At 39.6% G+C, this 22,627-nt stretch overlaps 1 protein-coding gene across 1 annotated transcript in view; it reads left to right on the forward strand.

The window, feature by feature from the left end:
- The first annotated feature begins 2,317 nt into the window (after positions 1–2,317).
- ccndbp1 (cyclin D-type binding-protein 1) overlaps positions 2,318–22,627 on the forward strand; it is a 48,032-nt gene continuing 27,722 nt past the window's right edge. The window contains exons 1-5 of the mRNA XM_063041501.1: positions 2,318–2,478; positions 9,919–9,975; positions 10,797–10,876; positions 10,963–11,044; positions 12,438–12,534. Of these exons, the coding sequence (XP_062897571.1) occupies positions 2,361–2,478; positions 9,919–9,975; positions 10,797–10,876; positions 10,963–11,044; positions 12,438–12,534 (434 nt within the window). The 5' untranslated portion in view covers positions 2,318–2,360. The remainder of the gene's footprint in view (positions 2,479–9,918; positions 9,976–10,796; positions 10,877–10,962; positions 11,045–12,437; positions 12,535–22,627) is intronic.

Genomic DNA, 22,627 nt, shown 5'->3' on the forward strand with positions numbered 1-22,627 from the left:
CCAAGACAGTTATCTATCTTCAGGCCCACAAGTTCATTCAGCACTACCTCTTTAGTGATAGCTATTGTATTGAGCTCCTCACCTCTCATTGCATCCATAACATCTCTCTATGGCATGTTAGACGTGTCATCCACTGTGAAGACCGACACAAAATAGTCATGCAAAGCCTTGGCCATTTCCTCATTACCCAATTCAATTCCCCCTTCTCATCCTCCAAGGAACCTACATTCACTTTAGCCATTATTTTCTGCTTAATTATAAAAACTTTTACTATCTGTTTTTATATTTTGTGCTAATTTATTTTCATAATCTATCTTCCCTTTCTTGATTGCTTGCCTAGTGGTTCTTTGTTACTTTTTAAAGTTTTTCCAATCTTCCATTTTCCCACTATTCTTGGTGACTTTGTATGCACGAACTTTTAGTTTGATGCCTTCTTTTAGTTCCTTAGTAATCCAAGGCTGGCTCTCCCCACTCTTACTGTCCTTGCTTTTAACTGGAATATACTTCTGTTGAGCACTGTGAAAAATCTCTTTGAAAGTCTTCCATTGTTCCTCAACGGTCCCACCAGATAGCCTGTGTTTCCAGTCTACACTAGACAAATCCTTCCTCATCCCATTGTAGTCTCTATTGTTTAGGTATAATAAACTGGTTTTCAATCAAACTACTGCACCCTCTATTTGTATGAGAAACTTAATCACATTGTGATCACTCTTTCCAATAGTATCCCTAACTGCAAGATCACTAATTTTACCTGTCTCATTGCACAGGACCAGATCTAACACCACACGTTCCCATGTGGGTTCTATAGCTGCTGTTCAAGACAGCTATCATGGATGCATCCCACAGGATACTCACTAGTGGAGTAAAAACAGAAAATGCTGGAAACCCTCTGCAGGTCGTGCAGTATTTTTGGAAGGAGAAATGATTAACATTTCAAATTTTTACTGTTTTTAAGCTTTTCAAGATCCGCAGATTTTGGTTCTTAATTTTCATTTACTCTCCAGTAAAAATGCTAATTGAAAGGAAACTCAAGATATGTTTTAATCTTGTTTTACCCTGTCTGGAAGCAAAAGTGAAAAAAAAACAAAAGAGAATGTGCCACAAAAGCAAAGGATGAAAGTTTAATACGTTTCTATTACATAATTCATGTATTATGATTCCCAATGGGTTGGACATTGAGGAAATAGAAGAAGTCAAGGGCTTCAGTCACAACCTTCTAAAAATTGCAGAGAAATTCAAAAAGTATATTTAGGCCTCTTGTTTCTAGAGTATAATATCTGGGACAATAGCAAAGAAGTTAAATCAAGTTTATTGTCACGTGCATAAGTAGAGTAAGGTACAAGTACGATGAAAAATTTGTTTACAGCAGCGTCTCAGGCACATGCGTTCAGATAACGTATCAACTATAATTTATATCACAGCTAAAATATGCAAAAGCAAGAGAGCACAAAACAAAAAGACACAATCGAAGTCAAGACCATACTAGTGCAAGAGGTTGTCTGCAGTGTCCCACGGCTGAGGTAGGGTTAGGGTTTAAGCAACTGGTGTTTGCACCTGAACTTGGTGGTGTGGTACTTCAGTTTGCTGTACCTCTTGCAGGGAGAAGATGGCATGACTGTGAGAAGACCATCAATTTGAATGTTTCTGGAATGAATCTGACAACTGCTTAGGCTGAACTAACGTATAAGACTTCTGACAAGAGACAAATAGGATAACATCACCCAGTCCTGATGCTTCCTTTCTATCATCAGCAAAGTGATGGAAAGTATCATTGACAATACTGTAAAACAACATTTATTGGCCATGAAGCTACTCACAATGCTGGGGCTGAATTGCACCAGGGTCACTTAGATCTCATCAAGGATCAGAGCTGAATTTCAGGAACGAGACAAAAGTAACCACCCTTGATGTCAAGGCAGCATTTGAACCAGTGTGGGAAATTGAAGTTAATAGGCACCAAAATGAAAACAGTTACACAGAAGAAAGCAGTTGTTATTGTTATAGAGAACATTCAAGTACAGCAGACCATGTTGGAAGAGAGAGGTGATGGGCAGGTAAGGAGATAAGGAGATGTAGTCCTGACGAAGGGTCTCGGCCTGAAACGTCGACTGTACCTCTTCCTAGAGATGCTGCCTGGCCTGCTGCGTTCACCGGCGACTTTGATATGTGTCGCTTGAATTTCCAGCATCTGCAGATTTCCTGTTGTTAAGGAGATAAGGTTGCTCCGCCTTCATTATTGCGTTGTCCCTTGTTACTCCGCCCCATTCTTAGCCCCGCCCATCGCCGCCTCAGTGTCATTGGCCCTTCCGTAACCCCGCCTCCTCAGGAAACGGTGCTCAGCGGCCGTTTGTAAATTGGAGATGGAGGAAGGAATAGAGCCCGAGCCCGAGACCGAGGCCTTGCGGTGTGGTGGTGACCTGCGGCTGCCGTTGCGGAATCTGGTGCAGGGCCTGCGGGAAGTAGTGTCGCAGCTTCGAGGTTAGTGTAGGCATTTACTGCTGGGCGAGTCGGGTGGCAGCTCTCGGTCATCAGTCAGCTAGTCGGCCAGCAGCCCGGAGCCGCTGCTTGGACTCTTGCTGGGCTCGGTTGGTTGGGGGTTGGTAGGGGGCATTTGTTTGCATTGTGTCTGATGCCTGGCATCGTGTGAGGGTGAAGGACTGAGTGGGTGCCGATAGTGCTGGGTGAAGGCATGTTACTTCCCTTGTTGGTCCATTGTCTCCCGGAGCCTGAATGAATTAAAGCACAATAGCCGGGATTATCCCCGTGATGGGTTTCTAGATTGAGATGTGAAGGCTGTCAGTTGATTGTGTAAAACACCTCACTTCATTTGTTGCAGCCAGTCTATGTAATACCTAAGATTTTCTGGATAGCCTGACACCTTTCATCCCAACATCACATGGTACAGACCCTTCAGCCTGTAATGGTGTGCTGAATTAATCAATGGCTCAGCTAAACTAATACCCTCTATATACAATATTTCCACTTCCTGTACATTCATGTGCCTATTTAAGAACTACTTAAACACATTTATCATCTTTGCCTTTACCACCATCTCAGGCAATATTTTCCAGGCGCCTATCACTGTTTAAAAAAAAGCTTGGTCCACGTGCCTCCTTTGAACTTGCTTCCTCTCACCTTAAATACATGTCCTCTTATATAAGATATTTCAGTCCTGAGCAAGTGATACTGGTTTATGTCTCTCATAAATCTCAATCGGATCTCCTCTCCTCCGCCTTCAACACTCTGGAGAAAACAACCTAAGTTTGTCCACCCACTTATAGCACACGTCCCCTAATTCAAGGACTATCCTGGTAAACCACTAGAAATGGCCCAAGTGCAACATAACGGTGAGTCTTGAACTCCATTCTTTGACTAATATAGGCAAGCATGCCAGATTAAACTCCCATCTGCCATTTCATCATACACACCTGCAACAGATCTACATTCTGCTGTATCTTATGCCAGTCTTCTATGCTGCCCACACCACTACCAATCTTTGTATCATAAGAACATGAGCAGAATTATGTAATTTGATACGCTTAATCCCATTCCCCTGCCTTCTCCTCATAAACTTTGACACCCTTACTAATCAAGAACCTATCAACCTCTGGTTTAAATGTACCTAATAACTCAGCTACCACAGCTGTCTGTAGCATTGAATTCCACAGATTCACCACTCTGTGGATAAAGAAATTCGTCCTGGTCTTTGTTGTAAAGGAACTTACTTGTATTCTGAGGCTGTGCCTTCTGTATTCTGAAACTGGGTCCTAGACACTCCTGCTATTGGAAACAATGATTTCTCCAAGATCATTCTATCTAGGCCTTTCAATATTCAATAGGTTTCAGTGAGACCACCCCCTCCCCCCTTCTAAGCTCCAACTAATATAGGCCCAGAGCCATCAAATGCTCCTTACACATTTACCTTTTCATTCCTGGGATCATTCTCATGAAACTCCTTCAGACATTTGCCAATGCCACCTCGTCCTTAGATAATGGACCAAAAATGGGTCGCAATACTCCCAAGTGCAGTCTGAGCGATACCTTATAAAAGCCTCAGCATCACATCCTTATATATTGTAGTCCTCTTGATATGAATGCCAACATTGCATTTATCTTCCTCAGCACAGATTCCACCTGCAAGTTAACCTTTAGGGAATCCCACACGAGGACTCCCAAATCCCTTTGCACCTCTGAGTTTTGAATATTCTCCACATTTAGAAAATAGTCCACACCTTTATTCCTTCTACCAAAGTGAAAGATCATATACTTCCCTACACTGTGTTCCATCTGCCATTTCTTTGTCCATTCTCCTAAGCTGTTCAGATCATATTGAATGGCAAGTCAGCCATGAAGGTTGGGTGCCAACACTTTATGTTCATTTGTGATCTGTAGTACCTTACCAGTAATTATCAATGGGAGAAGATCTTGTCGTTCAGCTTTCTATATTTCAAATAATTTCCTATTCAGGTTGATGTACTTACTGCTGCTTTTTAACGAAGCACTCAAAATGCTGGAGGAACTCAGCAGGTCCAGCAGCATCTATAGAAATGAATGAACAGTCGAAATGTTGGGCTGAGACACTTCTTCAGGACTAAGAAGGAAGGGGGAAGATGCCAGAATAAAACAGTGGGGGGAGGGGAAAGAGGCTAGTTGGAAGATGATAGGTGAAGCTGGGTGGGTGGAAAGGTCAAGGGTTGGAGAACAAAGAATCTGATAGAAGAGCGTGGACCATAGAAGAAAGAGAAGGAGGAGGGGACCCAGGAGGAAATGATAGGTAGGTGAGAAGATCAGAGTGGTGAATAGAGGGGGGGGAGGAGTGGAATTTATTTACTGGAAAGAGAAATCGATATTCTTGCCATCAGGTTGCAGGATACCCTGATGGAATATAAGGTGTTGCTCCTCCACCCGGAGGGTGGCCTCATCTCAGCACAAAAGGAGGCCATGGACCGACACATTGTAACAGGAATGGGAATCAGAATTAAAATGTTTGGCCACTGGGAAATCCTGCTTGTGGTGGATGGTGTGGAGGTGCTCGACAAAGTGGCAGACCAATTTACGACAGGTCTCACCAATGTAAAGGAGGCTGCATTGGGAATATCGGGCACAATAGACAACTCCAGATTTACAGGTGAAATGTTGCCGTACCTGAAAGGACTGTTTGAGGTCCTGAACGGAGGTGAATTTGGCAGGTGTAGCACTTAGGCCACTTGTAGAGATAAGTGCTGGGGAGGGATGAATGGGCAAGGGAATCACTGAGGGAGTGATCGCTACAAAAAGTGGAGTGGGGGGGGAGAGATAACGATATGTTTAGTAGTAGGATTCCTTTGGAGATGGTGGAAGATGTGGAAGATAATGAGTTAAAGTGCAGCCTGATGGGGTCACGGGTAAGAACTAGAGGAACTGTATCACTATTAAGCTGGAAGGAAAATAGGGTGTGCGCAGATGTACGGGAAATGAAGGACATGTGGATGTGGGCAACATCAATAGCAGAGTGAGGGAATCCCCATGCTTTAAAGGAGGAGGACACTTCTGATATCCTGGAATGGAAAGCCATGTCCTGGGAACAGATGCTGCGAAGGTGGAGACACTGTTGAAAAAGGAATGGCATTTTTACAGGAGATAGAGTGGGAAGAGGTAGAGTTGAGATAACTCTGGGAATTAGTAGGTTTATGAAAGATGTCGGCTGATAGTTTGTCTTCAGAGGTGGAGACAGATCGAGAAAGGGAGGGAGGTGTCAGAGATTGACCAAGTGAATTTAAGGGCAGGGTGGAAGTTAGAGGTGAAATTGATGAGCTCAGCATGGGTGCATGAAGCAGCGCTAATGCAGTTGTCAATGTGGCCAAGGAAGAATTGAGTATGATCGGGAAAGGTTTCGAGCATAGACTGTTCTACATTGCAAATGTTTTTAATGAGGCGCTTTATCAAACTTACAATACTTAATCATAATTTATAGTTTCTATTATGTATTGCACTACTGCTGCCACAAAACAAAAATATTCATGCTGTATGCCGGTGATATTAAGCCTGATTCTGATTCATCCTAAATGTGTTTTAAGGATTTTGCTGACCACTAGTGTCGCATTAACAGATTTATAGTTCCTTGCTTTACTCACGATACTCCTGTTGACCGTTCATCAGTGGAGCTAGGTTAGGAAACTCACTATGCAACTCGTAATTAATTGAAGCTTGCACTTTCTTGTCTCTGCACAGACAATGTAACTATGTTGACCCTGGGCCAACAACTTAGAACATGAATTCTACTGTTCACTTTGTACTGATACTCACTCAAGACAATTTATAACACTGAAATAGGGGATATTTGTTTGCCAGACAATCAAGCTTTTCTTCTCTGGTGTGAGGATTTTTCCTCACGATGGTGATTCTCCAGAGTTATCACTGATAGCACAATCGAAGTGTCCACTTTTATATTCATCCCTTATTGCAAAGTTCCAGTATCATTAGATACACATCACCTGGTTGATCCTTAACACTTTTTTATTGCCTCTGGTTCAGGGCTACAACCCACATTATTCTATGGTTTTGCCTCCCAACCTTGTGTATACAGTATGTTCCTTTAAACTCTGATCCTAACCAGTCAAACCAGGTGCTGAGTCTAACGAGATTACAGATTGTTTCTTTGGTAGGTCTGGCACTTCATGTAATAAATCGCTACTCGCCTGAGAGTGGTCTCAGGTTTAATAAGTCATTACCTGAAGCTCCTGTGTCCACGATCAACACACACAAAATGCTGGAGGAACTCTGCAGGCCAGGCAGCATCTATGGAAAGGAGTATATTCGACGTTTCAGGCTGAGACCCTTCCTCAGGCTCTACATTCAGTTGCTCTTAGTAGAGTATCCCAGAACTACAATCAGCTCAGAGTTCACAAAATGGGGAGGGGGGGTGGGAGGAGAACAAGTTCAGCTGTTTTTTCCTAATTCTTCTGAAATTGATTCATCTGAATCCACTAATTCTGGCCAACACTCCTACTCATGTTTTTTTTAAATACTAGTATCACATTTGCTACATTCTGATCAGTTGGCGCTATCAGAGGGGAATTGGTGAATTTTGTTTCTTTGGGCTAGGTATTAGTTTTTGCCCAAAGTCACAGCTATAGAGTTAGGGATGTTGCGGTTAGAGGGTTGGGATATTTTATATATTCATAATAATGAATAAATGCAAATATCCAAATGTTGAAGTTCTACTTTGTATGAAAATGAATTAAAATTGTACATTTGATTTTGAATTTCTGGCTGAACTGGTTCCCATGAACAGGATTTGCCTCAGCGTCTTCTTTGGAAATGGCATGGAATCAAGCATAGAATATGTCAATCAGTTGCATCTAGTGAGATGAGGATTGGACTCGGTTTGTGTGCTAAAGTTAACCCTGTGATTAATATTTGTGGCAGAAGTTCTGGGTTGGACCCAGAAGATGGTCAGTGTAAGCCACATTAATGTAAAACATCAACTTCAGGACAAAAAGATGGTGCTAAATTATTCACTTTGAACTCGTGTTTTTGCTTAGTTTATATATGTGTAAAAGAAGGGAATGGCATTCTGAGAATTAGCAAAGAGGGTAATTTATTCGTAGCCTTCTCAATCAGAATCAGGTTTAATATCAGTGGTATATGTAGTGAAACTCATTGTTTCATGGCAGCAGTAGGTTGCAATATATAATAAAAACTGTAAGTTGCAATATGTATGTATTAAAAAAAATTAAATGACTACAAAAGATGGAAAATACTGAGATATTCATGGGTTCATCATCCATTAAGAAACCTGATGGTGGAGGGGAAGAAGCTGTTCCTGATGTGTTGAGTATGTGTCTTCTGGCTCCTGTACCACCTTGATGGTAGCAATGAAAAGAGGGCATGAACTGAGTGATGGGGATCCTTAATAATGGGTGCTGGTCTTCTGAGGCATCGCCTCTTGAAAACTCCTCGGTGATGCGGAGGCTAGTGCCCATGATGGAGGTGGCAGAATTTACAGATTTCTGCAGTTTTTTCTGATCCTCTGCAGTGGCCCCTCCAGTCCAGATGGTGATGCAACCAGTTAGAATGTCCTCCACGGTACATCTGTAGAAATTTGCCAGTGTCTTTGGTCACATACCAATTTTCCTTAGACTAATAAAGTATAGCCTCTGTTGTGCTTTCTGTGTAATCAACTTAATATGTTGGGCCCTAGAAAGATCCTCAGAGTTGTTGACACCTAGGAACTTGAAACTCTTCAGCCTTTCCACTGCTGATCCCTCAGTGTGGACTGGTGTGTCTTCCTTCGTCTTCCCCTTCCTGAAGTCCACAATCAATTTCTTGGTCGAGTTAATTTTAAATATTTCGCACCTTTGCCCCAGAGGAACACTGTCTTGTTCAGCTGTATCTGTGCATGGCTTGAATGATAATTAAACTTGATTTGATTTTGATTGATCTCACTGATGTTGAGTGCAAGATTGTTGTTGTGACACCACTCAACCCCAGCTGATCTATCTCACTTCTGTATGTCTGTATGCCTCCTCATGACTATCTGAAATTCTGCCAACCACAGTTGTGTCATCAGCAAATTTATAGATGGTGTTTGTGCTGTGCCTAGCCACACAGTCATGGGTGTAGAGAGAGTAAAGCAGTGGATTAAGCACCGATCTTTGAGGTGCCTCAGCATTGATTATCAGTGAGGAGGAGGTGTGTTTTCCTGACCTGCCCTGATTCTGGTCTCCTGATGAGGAAGTCAAGGATCCAGTTGCAGAGGAAGGTACAGAAGCCCAGGTTTTGGACCTTGATGGTTAGCACTGAGGGTATGATTCTGTTGAATGCTGAGCTGCGATTAATTAACAGCAGCCTGACATCGGTATTGCTATTTTCCAGGTGATTGGAGGGCCAGTGAGATTGCAGTGAGTCATGACGAATTGCTGTAAGCATTCTATCACTGTAGGTGCGAGTGCAATTGGGCAATACTTGATGAGGTAGCAAACCCTGCTCTACTTGGGTATTAGTATCTTTTGAAAGAGGTGGTAACCCCCAAATGCAGCAGTGAGGGATTGAAGATGTTCTTGAACACTCCCATCCATCAGTTGGTTGGCAAAAGGTATACCATCAGGCCTGATGCTTGGTGAGGGCTCATGCTCTTGAAAGATGTTCTGACTCTGGCCTCTGAGACAGAGATCACAGGATCACCAGATGCTGCAGGGATTTACACAAGTGTAGTTTTACTCTTCCTTTCACAGCATAAATAAAAGGTGTTGAACTCATCTGGGAGTGAAGCTTCATAGCCATTCATGACGTTTGGTTTTGTTTTGCAGGAAGTAATGGCCTCAAACCCTGCCAGAGTTGATGTGCATCCAATTCCATCTGTAGCCTCAATCGGAATTGTTTTGTTGCCCATACGTCATAACTGGAGTTCTTGCATGTTTCTGGATCACTGGTCTTGAATGCCACTGATCCTGCCGTCCTTGGAGTATAAACCTCTTGGTTCATACACAGTTTTTGATTTGATCCTAGATCAATTAGTGGCAATGTTCTGATAGTAGTATCCCAGAACTTTACTGTTGTCATCCTTCATACTACCCTGCTGTTTTCTAAGCATTAACCAATTGAATCTAATAGTCAGTTCTTGCAACCAGCATTTTACTGAACCTCAGTCAAACTTTTACAACTTCTCATCATTTTGTGCTCTAAATATGGAAACAGATTGTTCATGTATCACAAAATGCTAATGTGGAATACAAGAGTAAGATGAGGAAGAGTTCATGAAGCTCTTGTAAGATGATATAGATTCACATGTGTGCTGTTCTAGCAGGGGCTGGTAGAGAGAACTTCCTTGCAATGAATTTGTTAATCTTTTTTATAAATGGCTTTTAATGTGTTACGTTATTGTTTCTACTGTGTGAATCCAAAGTGGCATGTTAATATGAACTTTTCTCTTTACAGAAGGAGAATCGTGGAAATTGGAGAATTTTGACATGGAATTTTTCTGGAAAACTCTAGGTTTGGTATTTAATGTCAATGTTACAAAAGGAGATTGTGAATGATGTACAGAGTTATCCATTGGTATGACATCTTCAATATAGTAGAGAATAAGTGTTCAAGTTACCAATTACACCAAAAGGTGTAATTTGAGTATCTCTGACTTTTGTATATTACACACACACACACACACGCGCACACGCACAGCGCCAGTACAGTAACTTGTGTTATCTTCATAACTTTAGTTATTTGTCCCTAATATAAATGACTAGATTTTCAACATTTTAGATTACATGCTTCAGCTATCACTATTGTTATTTTATAATTTCGTTGCACTGGAATATTTAGATAGCTTTCTATTCTCAGCATTTGTGGTAAGGTCAATTGACTGTGATTAAATTGTGTAGTAAATCCATCGGTACACTTACCATACCTGTTTAGAACCTGAACATTTCATAACATTGTAATGGTGTTATGAGTTTAATTTTAACTTCAAGTGGTATAAATTTTGGGAAAAAATAATAGCTTTCAATGGATAGAAAGTGAATTGTTATTGAATTCAAATGCTGATGCACAAAATCTTTTGGTGATGTTTTAGCATTGTCTCCCACTGTTTAACTTTACAACTTTGTTAACACTACTATAACTTAGGAGTGGAGATGTGTGGTTGTTGATGCTGGTGTGTACAAGGAGATACAGTGGGAATTAATCACAGTTCTACTTCATTAATAAATCAAAGTGTAAATATTTGGACAATTACATACCTTTTCATTAGCCTGTACTTGTACAACTATGTAATTTCATGGAAAATTGTATAACCCTTAGTTTTATTTTTCTTCTAGGTGAGTGTGTCAAAGCAGTATCTCAAGAAGCAACAAAACTCAGTCTGGCCTTTTCAAAGCCTCCTTTGCCATCTGAGCAAGTAAGTGTAAAGGTTGAACTTCAGATTATGAATTTTGCAATTGATGAGGTGTAATCAAATTCTACTGACTGATGTTTTCTGTATAGGACTGTCAGAAGCTCACTAGTGAAATTCAGAAGAGCATCCTTAATTTATCCAGTGTGTATTACTGGTTGCCAAAGAGTCAAGGCAAGTGGTACTGAAAAGCTTACAAATTTATCCATTTGGACGTTTCCAGAACTGTAGTGAGTACATCCACGAGCAGAAGTGTGACTGTTGTTTAATAGTTATAATTTTTATTTGGTGTGCAAAAAAAAATTAATGATTATGAAATGTGTCATGTGCATCAACTACCAACACAGTCCCAAGATGTGCTGGGGGCAGCCCGCAGGTACGCCAGCATAGCAGGCCTACAGCTTACTAATCAACCTGTACACCTTTCGAATGTGGAATAAAACTGGAACATTGAGGAAACCCCTAGTCGGGGAGAATGTTCAAACTCCTTACAGACAACGGCAGGAATTGAAACGCAACTTTCTGATCTCTGGTGCTCTGGTACTCTACTGTACTGTGTCTGTTCCTTGCTGAAGCTGTCAATGCTCTATTAAAATAGGGAGGTACTTTGATAAACGAAAAATGTATACAGGCTGTATAGTGTCCTTGAATATAGTATATCGATTAGGTGTTTCTCTACATCTGTCCTATATTAGGTGTTTCTCTACATCTGTCCTATATTAGGTGTTTCTCTACATCTGTCCTATACAAAACTACATTTTGCATTCTAATTTTGTTCCAAGTACAATTTCCTTTCAAGAATGAATGAATGAATGTGTCAAATTAGTGCTCTTTTGTCATTGTCTCTGAAATACACAAAAAGTAATTTGCTTGGGTTTCGAAACCTCCATTTCAGATAACAAATGCTTCAGAAGTCCAGAGTTCCTGCTTGTTGGACAATAATGATAAGGATGGTTCAAGTGTTATCAAAGCACTGCAGTTATACATTCAATTGGATCCTCGCAGCTCACGAGTACTAAACAGCGTAAATTTGCTAAATAAGTTAGTTCAAATCTGCAATTGCCTATTCAGCTTCAGGTTTTTACTGCTTGAATACCTTAGTTAATCCTTGCCTCTTTATTACTCTCCGAATATCTTATCGTGGTGTCCATTTGTTGGAACCTTGAGTATGTTGTTTCATTTGAGCACAGTTTAGTTTCGATATTTGTAGAAGCGAAATAAGATCAAGAAGTCTGGTGTAGTAGAGAGAAACTTTATTGCACTGTCTATTCCATATTTTCACACTTTTAGCCTTTGAAGAGCCACATGCGGGATCTGAGCAATTATGTGTTTAAATACGTAATAGAAGATTTGATTAATTAAAATGCATTCGTGTTTTCTAAATAAGCCCATGTCCTTTTAAAAGTTGCTTTGGATGAATTACTTAAAAAGTATTTGATCATCTAGTTGAAATCTTTAGTGTGACCTTTACTGTTTGGCTAAAAGTACAAAAATATGTAGAAAATAAGTGATCATGAGCAGGTGTTGTGACTGTTAGGTGTTTAATAAGAGGTTTCTTTTGCCTCAGGCTTGACTTTACGACGATTAGTTCGAGATGCCACAATGGACATAGTGGAGGGAGTTATTCAACTATTGAACGTGATACTGAACACACCACTTCAAAGGTGCCAATCTTTAAATTTATACAATTGTGTTGAAAATTTAAGGTGTGAATAACAAACTTTAATATTTAAAATTATAGAGGCATTTTTTTTCTGAATCTCCACTGTTTTGTAATGTAAACAGAAAATGTTGGAAACACTTCAGTCAGGAGCATTCATGTTTCTCTTTGAAGGCCCTTTGAATTGAGAATAAGAGTTTTAAATTGCAGCAAGAACGGGACAAAAGATAGATGGGCAAAAGTAATAACTGATGGTCAATGCACTAATGGTGACAGTTATTCTCCACTAATGGTGGAGAATGATAACATGACAATGTTTTGTAAAATGCTGTGAAGTGCTGGGTTGTGGAAAATGTCGGTGAAAGGAAGCTGTGCTAATGAAGAGAGAAAAGCTTGAACTAGTATCACAGACAAATGACTTGCTAAGGAAATGGTGAGATGTGACATACAGAAGGTGAGTTACTGTAAATGATATAATTAAATGTTGAGTCCAGAAGACTGCATCATTCCTAAATAGATGATGGCATGCTGTTGCTCAAGTTTTCATTGGACCTCATAACTGTGCAAGCGACTAAATGTGAGAGTGGGATGGAGAAATAAAGTGAGAGACAACATGAAGCTCAGAATTTCCTTTCCAGCTTTTTAATTGTCTCCCATATCTTGTGCTCGCATGGTGTTACAGAGTATTCTGGAGTTATGTTAATATAGCAGATATTAATTCAAACAAGAACAAGTCTTCAGTTCTTAATGTAAGTTGTAATTTGCAAGCAGTAAACCAAAGTTAAAAGCACATCTTTGCAAATAATACTGACTGTGGAGCATAGGCTGGCTGCTGAAGAGATGCAGTGTTAAGACCATAAAACATAGAAGCAGAGTTAGGCCATTTTACCCATTGAGTCTGCTCCACCGTTCAATCATGGCTGATCCCCTTTTTTTCCCCCCTCCTCAGCACCACTCCCTGGCCCTCTCTCTGTAATTTGATGCCATAGCCAAACAAGAACCTATCAATCTCCGCCTTAAATACATCCAACGACCTGACCTCCACAGCTGCCTGTGGTAACATTCCACAAATTCACCACCCTCCGACTAAAGCAATTTCTCGGCATCTTTGTGTTTTAAATGGATGCCCCTCTACCCTGAGGCTATGCCCTCTTGTCCTAGACTCCCCCACCATGGGAAGCATCCTTCCCACATCTACTCTGTCCAAGCTTTTCAACATTCGAAAGGTTTCAATGAGATTCCACCACCGCCCCCCCCCCCATCCCCTCCTGAATTCCAGTGAGTACAGACCCAGAGCCATCAAAAGTTCCTCGTATGATAACACTTTCATTTCCGGAATCATCCTTGTGAACCTCCTCTGAATCTTGTCCAATGCCAGCACATCTTTCCTTGGATAAGGAGCCCAAAACTGTTCACAGTACTCAAGGTGAGGCTTCATCAGTGCCTTATAAAACCTCAACAATACATCCCTGCTCTTATATTCTAGACCTCTTGAAATGAATGCTAACATTGCATTTGCTTTCCTCAATACTGACTCAACCAGCAAGTTAACCTTTAGGGTGTTCTGCACAAGGACTCCCACAGCCCTGAGCACCTAAGATTTTTGGATTTTCTTCCCATTTAGCAAATAGTCTGCACATTTAGTTCTTCTACCAAAGTGCATGCCCATGCATTTTCCAACATTATATTTCATTAACAAGAGAAAATCTGCAGATGCTGGAAATCCAAGCAACACACATAAAATGTTGGAGGAACTCAGCAGACTAGACAGCATCTATAGAAAATGTACAGTTGATTGACGTTTCAGCCTGAGAGCCTTCGGCAGGACTGGAGAAAAAAAGATACGGAGTAGATTTAAAAGGTGGGAGGGGGAGAGAGAAACACAAAGTGACAGGTGAATCTGGGAGGGGGAGGGATGAAGTAAAGAGCTGGGAAGTTGATTGGTGAAAGTGATACAGGGCTGGAGAAGGGGGAATCCGATAGGAGAGAACAGAAGGCCATGGAAGAAAGAAAAGAGGAAGGAGCACCAGAGGGAGGCGATGATCAGGCAAGGAGATAAGGTGAGAGAAATCAATGTTCATGCCATCAGGTTGGAGGCTACCCAGATGGAATATAACTTGTTGTTCCTCCAACCTGAGTGTGGTCTCATAGCGACAGTAGAAGAGGCCATGGATTGACATATCGGAATGCAAATGGAAAATGGAATGAAATCGTGCTTCTTCCAGCAGATGGAGAGTAGGTGCTCGGCGAAATAGTCTTCCAGTCTATGCTGGGTCTCACTGGTATACAGGGGGCTGCTCCGGGCACAGTATTTGACCCCAACAGACTCACAGGTGAAGTGTCACCTCACCTGGAAGGACTGTTTGTGGCACTGAATGGTAGTGAGGGAGGAGGTGCAGGGGCATGTGTAGCACTTGTTCCGCTTCCAAGGGTAAGTGCCAGGAAGGAGATCAGTGAGGAGGGAACAATGGACCAGGGGGTTGCGTAAGGAGCGATCCCTCCAGAAAGCAGAAAGTGGGGGGCAAAAATGGTGGTAGGATCCCGTTGAAGATGGCGGAAGTTCCAGAGGATTATGTACTGGACATGGAGACTGATGGGGTGGTAGGTGAGGACGAGAAGGACCCTATCCCTGGTAAGGTGGCGTGAAGATGGGTAAGAGCAGACATGTGTGAAATGGAAGAGGTGCAGCGTTGATAGTGAAGGAAGGAAAACCCCTTCCTTTGAAGAAGGTGGACATCTCTGTTCTAAACTGAAAAGCCTCATCCTGAGAGCAGATGCAGCAGAGATGGTGGAATTGAGAGAAGGGGATGTCGTTTTATTTCATTTCATTTGCCACTTTTTTGCCCATTCTGCTCATCTATCTCAATCCTTCTGCAGCCTTCCTGTTTCCTCAACACTACCCGCCCCTCCACCAGTCTTCGTATCATCTGCAAACTTGGCAACAAAGCCATCTATGCCATCATCTAAATCATTGATGTACAGTATAAAAAGGATTAGTCCCAACACCAACCCCAACCCCTGCGGAACACCACTAGTCACTGGCAGCCAACCAGAAAAGGATCCTTTTATTCCCACACACAGCCTCCTACCAATCAGCCAATGCTCTAAGCATGCCAGTAAGTTTCCTGTAATACCTTGGGCTCTTAACTTGGTTAGCAGCGTCCTGTGTGGCACCATGTCAAAGTCCTTATGAAAATCAAAATAGGCAACATCCACTTCATCGCCTTTATCTATCCTACTTGTAATATCCTCAAAGAATTCCAACAGGTACATCAGGCAAGATTTTCCCTTACGGAAACCATGCTGACTATGTCCAGTTTTGTCCTGTGTCACTAAATACTCCATAACCTCATCCTTAACAATTGAATCCAACATCTTCCCAACCACCAAGGCCAGGCTAACTGGTCCCTAATTTCCTTTCTGCTGCCTCCCTCCTTTCTGAAAGGGTGGAGTGACATTTGCAATTTTCCAATCCTCCAGAACCATGGCAGAATCCAATGATTCTTTAAGGATCATTACTAATGCCTCTACAGTCTCTACTGCTACCTCTTTCAGAACTCTTGGGTGTAATTCATCTGATCTGGGTGACTTATGTACCTTTGGGTCTTTCAGCTTTTTGAGCACCTTCTCCCTTGTAATAATAGCTGTGCTCACTTATTTTCCCTCACGTCCTTCAACATCTGGCACACTTTTTTGTCTTACACAGTGAAAACTGATGCAAAATACTCATTTAATTCATCTGCCATCTCCTTGTCTGCCATTACTATTTCTCTGGCTGCCTTTTCTCAGGGTCCTATATCCACTCTCATCGTTCTTTTGTTTTTTTATATACATGTAAAAACTTTTTCTATCCACCTTGATGTTGTTTGCTAGCTTGTGTTTATATTTCATCTTTTCCCTCCTAATGATTCTTTTAGTTGCTTTTTGTAGATTCTTAAAAGCATTCCAATACTCTATCAGCCTGTTAACTTTTGCTTTGTTGTATACCCTCTCTTTTGCTTTTACATTAACTTTGACTTCCCTTGTCAGCCATGGTTGTACTATTTTGCCATGAGTATTTCTTTGTTTTTGGAATACATCTATCCTGCATCTCCTTTATTTTTTCCCAGAAGCTCAAGCCATTGCTGCCCTGCTGGTACCTCTGCCAGTATCTCCTTCCAATTTACTTTGGCCAACTTCTCTCTCATGCAACTAAGTTTGTGTACTCCACTGAAATACTGCTGTATCAGACTTTACTTTCCCCCTCTCAAAATTCAAGTTGAACTCAGTCATATTGTGATCACTGGCTTCTAAGGGTTCCTTTACCTTAAGATCCCCAATCACCTCCAGTTCATTACAGTAAGATCCAATTCAGTATAGCTGATCCCATAATAGGCTCAATGACAAACTGCTTGTTTATGTTAAAATTGGATTATGTTAATGGTAACTGCATGAAACTAGGCAACATGACTAAGTTATTTGCACCATTGTAAACAAGTTCAAGCTGGCAGACCAGGCTGATGTTGTCACCTAGCATATCAAACATGGTCAGAAGTATAGTTACAATCAATATTCAGCATACTTGTGTATTCAGAGTCAGCCCTGACAGCATTAATTGTGGGTGCCTGGAATCTCTGTTCTCACAAGCTGCTAGACCAGCAAAAGTGATTGAGCATTCAGAGGTGTTCCCCAGAATATTGTCAATGCAAAATATTGAAGGCAGTGATGATGTTGTAACTATGGAAATTGTACGAATCACCTACTGTTACCTGTGATTTTAAAGGTGTAAAAATATGAAGTACTTTTAATTTTGCAGTAGTCTACTGTGAGGGTCTCCAGAAGAATACTTGCTTGTCGTGATGAAAAAGACTTTTATCACCAGCTTCGGTTTCTCTCTGGTGACTGATCGTAATCATAGCACATAGTATCAACATTCCTTGTTGGAGACTGGTCTACTGTAAAGTCTAATTGCATTGTTACTTTGCTGTGTAATACGAATTGTGTATTTAAATCCTTAGTTCTTAGCAGGCTGTAGATGTGAAAAAGAAGTTTCAAGTAATCAGGATGAAATTCTTTTCTTTCTTTTTTAAATCTTTTTTTTGAATAAGTATATAAAGGGTAAACCATAAAGGCACTAATACACTGTTAGAAATTACAGGAGATATTAATACAGAAGAAAAAATTGATACAAACAGTGCAATTTAAACATAAAATAATATGGTAAAATAATAGTATACTAATTTATATATATATATAGAGAGAGAATCAATAGAGAAAAGGAAAAAAGACCCCAAAAAAAAACCCACCGTGCAACTAAACTAAAAGCAAAGCAAAGCAATGGGCTAACTTGGAAACAGGTAGAGTTAAAGAATTTAAAATCACGTCCTCAAACCCGACCTCCATTAAAAACAGTTTTTAAAAAAAGACAAGAAGGGAATATAAATATGGAACAAAAGAGAAAAAAAATTACATTAAATGAAAATATTGAATAAAAGATCTCCAGGTCTGTTCAAATTTAAGTGAGGAATCATAAAGATTACTTCTAATTTTCTCCAAATTTAAGCATAATATCGTCTGGGAAACCCAAAAAAAGGTAGTTGGAGCATTAGGCTCTTTCCAATGTTGTAAGATACATCTTTTTGCCATTAAAGTAAGAAATGCAATCATTCTACGGGCTGAAGGAGAAAGATTACTGGAAATTTTAGGTAATCCGAAGAAAGCAGTAACAGGATGAGGAGAGATCTCTATATTCAACACCTTTGAGATAATATTAAAAATGTCTCTCCAAAAAGTTTCCAGAGTAGGACAAGACCAAAACATATGAGTTAAAGAGGCTATCTGCCCCGGACATCTATCACAAAAAGGATTAATATGAGAATAGAAATGAGCTAATTTATCTTTGGACATATGTGCTCTATGAACAACTTTAAATTGAGTTAGGGAATGTTTAGCACAGATAGAGGAAGTATTGACTAATTGTAAAATCTGCCCCCAGTCATCCACGGAAATAATAGAACCCAATTCTTGTTCCCAATCTGACCTAGTCTTATCAAATGGAGCTTTCCTAAGTTTCATAATAATATTATAAATAATAGCCGTTACACCTTTCTGACATGGATTAAGGTTAATTATAGTATCTAAAATATATGTAGGAGGTAGCGTCGGAAAGGAAGAGAGTATAGTACTTAGGAAATTTCTAACTTGGAGATATCTAAAAAAATGTATTCTTGGTAAATTATATTTATTAGATAATTGTTCAAAAGACATAAGGGAACCATCTAAAAATAAATCCAAAAACCGCGAAATACCCTTAGTCTTCCAAATTTGAAACGCACGATCCGTGAAAGAGGGAGGAAAAAATACGTTACCTAAAATAGGGATCGCTAGCCCAAATTGGTTGAGATCAAAAAATTTTCTGAATTGAAACCAAATACGCAAGGTATATTTAACTATCGGGTTAGAGACCAGTTTGAGGCGTTTCAAATCAAAAGGAAGAGAGGGACCAAAAATAGAGCCAAGTGCATAGCCCTGAGCAGATTGTAATTCCAATACTACCCATTTAGGAATGGATAGTGTATCTTGGTCAAGTAACCAAAATTTCATATGTCGAATATTAATTGTCCAATAATAGAATCTAAAGTTAGGTAATGCTAGACCTCCATCTCTCTTGGCTTTCTGTAAATGTATTTTACCCAATCTCGGGTTTTTATTTTGCCAAATAAATGAAGAAGTTTTAGAGTCAACTTTATCAAAAAAAGATCTTGGAACAAAAATCGGTAATGCCTGAAATATATATAAAAATTTTGGCAGAATAAACATCTTAACTGCATTAATACGACCAATCAAAGTTAAATATAATGGAAACCATTTAGATGAAAGTTGAGTAATATGATCAATTAAGGATAAAAAAATTAGTCTTAAATAAATCTTTGTATTTACAAGTAATTTTAATCCCAAGATATGAGAAATAATTATTAATCAATTTAAACGGAAAGTTATGATACAAGGGAAGTTGTTTATTAATCGGAAAAAGTTCACTCTTACTAAGGTTTAACTTATAACCTGAAAAAAGACTAAATTGTGCTCATAAATCTAAAGCAGCAGGGATAGATTTTTGAGGATTAGAAATATATAAAAGTAAGTCATCAGCATAGAGTGATATTTTATGGGACTTTAAGCCCCGAGTTATCCCAATAATATTTGGAGATTCTCGAATGGCAATTGCAAGAGGTTCTAATGCAATATCAAATAATATAGGACAACCTTGTCGAGTACCTCGAAAAAGAGGGAAAAAGGTGAGCTTAAAGAGTTAGTACGGACTGAGGCCATAGGAGAATGATATAACAGTTTAATCCAGGATATAAATTTCGAGCTAAAATTAAACATTTCAAGCACCTTAAATAAGTAAGGCCATTCTACTCTATCAAAAGCTTTTTCAGCATCTAAAGAGATAGCACACTCAGGAACATTTTGTGAGGGGGTATAACAATATTTAACAGTGTGCGAATGTTATAGAAAGAGTAACGACCTTTAATAAAACCCGTTTGGTCTTCCGAAATAATAAAAGGGAGTACTTTTTCTAATCTGTTTGCTAATAATTTAGAAAAAATTTTAGAATCAACATTTAATAAAGATATTGGTCTATAAGATGCACATTGAGCTGGATCTTTATCCTTCTTTAATATTAGAGAGATTGATGCTCTATAAAAGGGTTTGGGAAGTTTACCAAGTTTTAATGAAGCCTCCAAAACCCTACAGAACCAAGGGATTAATGAAGGTGCAAAAAACTTATAAAATTCCACGGTAAACCCATCAGGGCCAGGAACTTTCCCCAGGTTCATAGAGGAAATAACATTCTTAATCTCATCAGTAGTAATGGGAGTATCAAGCATAGAAGACATATCCTGTGAAATCTCAGGGAAATCTAGGTTATCTTAAAAAGTCATTCATATATTTAGAGTCTCGTAAAGACTCGGATTGATATAAGGAAGAATAAAAATCCAAGAAGGTTTGATTGATCTCCGCATGATCAAACATCAGTCGATCATTTTGATTATAAATCTGATTAATTTGAGATTTAGTATAATTAGACTTCAGTTGGTTAGCCAACAGTTTACCAACTTTGTCACTGTGTACATAAAATTCACTTCTTGTTTTCTTTGGTTTACAATTGAGGACGAAAGTAATAAGCTGTGCTCCATTTGAAGTTCAGTTCTTTGTTTATGCAGCTACTCAGAGGGAGCTGTAACATATTTCTTATCAATTTCCTTAATCTTGTCCACAATTGCCAACTCCTCCTGCTTCAACTTCTGCCTCAAAGCAGCAGAATATGAGATAATCTGACCATGAATATTAGCTTTAAAAGTATCCCAAAGAATGTTCACAGAAATATCCTCTGTGTAGTCGATTGTAAAAAAGAAATCAATCTGTTCATTCATAAAGTTAACAAAATCCTGAAGCAGCAACGAATTAAAACGCCATTGTGTATTATTTTGTGTATTGACCTGAATTTTAATAGAAAGCTTAAGTGGAGCATGATCCGAAATGGTTATAGAATCATAATCACATTTAATCACTGAAGAGCTAAGCCGAGAATCAATTAAAAAAAAATCAATTCTTGAATAGGAATGGTGAACATGTGAAAAAAAAGAAAAATCTTTTTCCTGAGGATGCAAAAAACGCCAAATGTCCGTCGACCCAGAATCAGAGAGGAATGAGTTAATCAAAGTTGCAGATTTATTGGGTAAGGTCCGTAGAGGAGCCGAACGGTCCAAAACTGGAGATAAGCAAGTATTAAGATCTCCGCCCCAGATCAATGAAAACTCATTCAAATTCGGGAACCGATTAAATAATGATTTAAAAAATTCCGGACAGTCCATATTGGGAGCATAAACGTTAACCAAAACTACCTTTTTATTGAATAGTAGACCACTAACCAGTAGAAATCTACCATTCGGATCAGAGATAATATCATGTTGTACAAAAGTAACTGAGGAGTCCATAAAATTAGAGACGCCTCGAATCTTAGCGTTAGAATTCGAATGAAACTGTTGTCCCTTCCAGAATTTAAAAAAAAGTAGTCTGTTCCCCCTCCGCACATGGGTCTCTTGTAAAAATAGAACATGTGCTTTAAGTCTCCGGAATACTTTAAAAACTTCTTTCCTTTTAATAGGATGATTAAGACCATTAGTATTCCAGGTGACAAAATTAATAATAGACTCCATAAACCCTAAAGTCAACCCGCAAAAAAGAGGATTGATGATAGGTTCGACCCACAAACCGGGAAAGGGAACAGAACAAACCAGAGATAACGGGTAGGAGAACGCAACCAATGCTTCAGTAATGTAAATAGCCCAAGAAGAAAAAAACTAAAACGTGAAGCCCCTCCCACCACCCCACCCCATGACCCCAAGGCTAAATCTAAAGCAGACCCGCCAGAAAGAAGCAAGCACTAGAACTACCCCCATGACTTCCGATAGATGCTCACTAAAAAAAGTGTAAATATAAAAAAGATCAGCTAGTTATAAAACAGTAAAAGAATAAAAAAAGTAGAACAGTTAAGACAAACACGATATAAAACAGAGAAAAAGCCAGAAAATATAAAGAACACCGTAACAGACCACAGACCCTATGATAACCCAAAAAAATGAAACCAAATTATTAATATAAACTAGTTAGGAAAACCTACAGAAAAAAGTACATTTAAAGGCTACGAAATTAAAGACCTCAAAGGAAATACACGAAATGATGCTGAGGGAATAACCACCCAGAATCCCCAGGGAAAAAGAAAGGAATGACGCAGTTAGAAAGAAAGTTTGGCAACCATATTAATTAATCAAAAATAAAGTTTACTGCCCATATAAAGCAACCAAAAATTAAACCCGACAGATTCACAACCTCCGATCAAACGGAGATAATTAAAAATTACGATTAAGATGTTGAAGGTGAAAATTGATCCAGATAACTCTGGGCATCCGATGGAGATTCAAAAAAACGAAGGGCTCCGTCAGGCGTATGAATCCTTAAACGCGCAGGGTAAAGCAGCGCTGGTTTTAAATCCATCTTGTAGAGTTCCGACATCACAGATCTGTAATGAACCCGTTGATCCCGAATCTGTT

This window comes from Mobula hypostoma, chromosome 2, assembly GCF_963921235.1.
Source record: "Mobula hypostoma chromosome 2, sMobHyp1.1, whole genome shotgun sequence".
Taxonomy (NCBI): Eukaryota; Metazoa; Chordata; class Chondrichthyes; order Myliobatiformes; family Myliobatidae; genus Mobula; species Mobula hypostoma.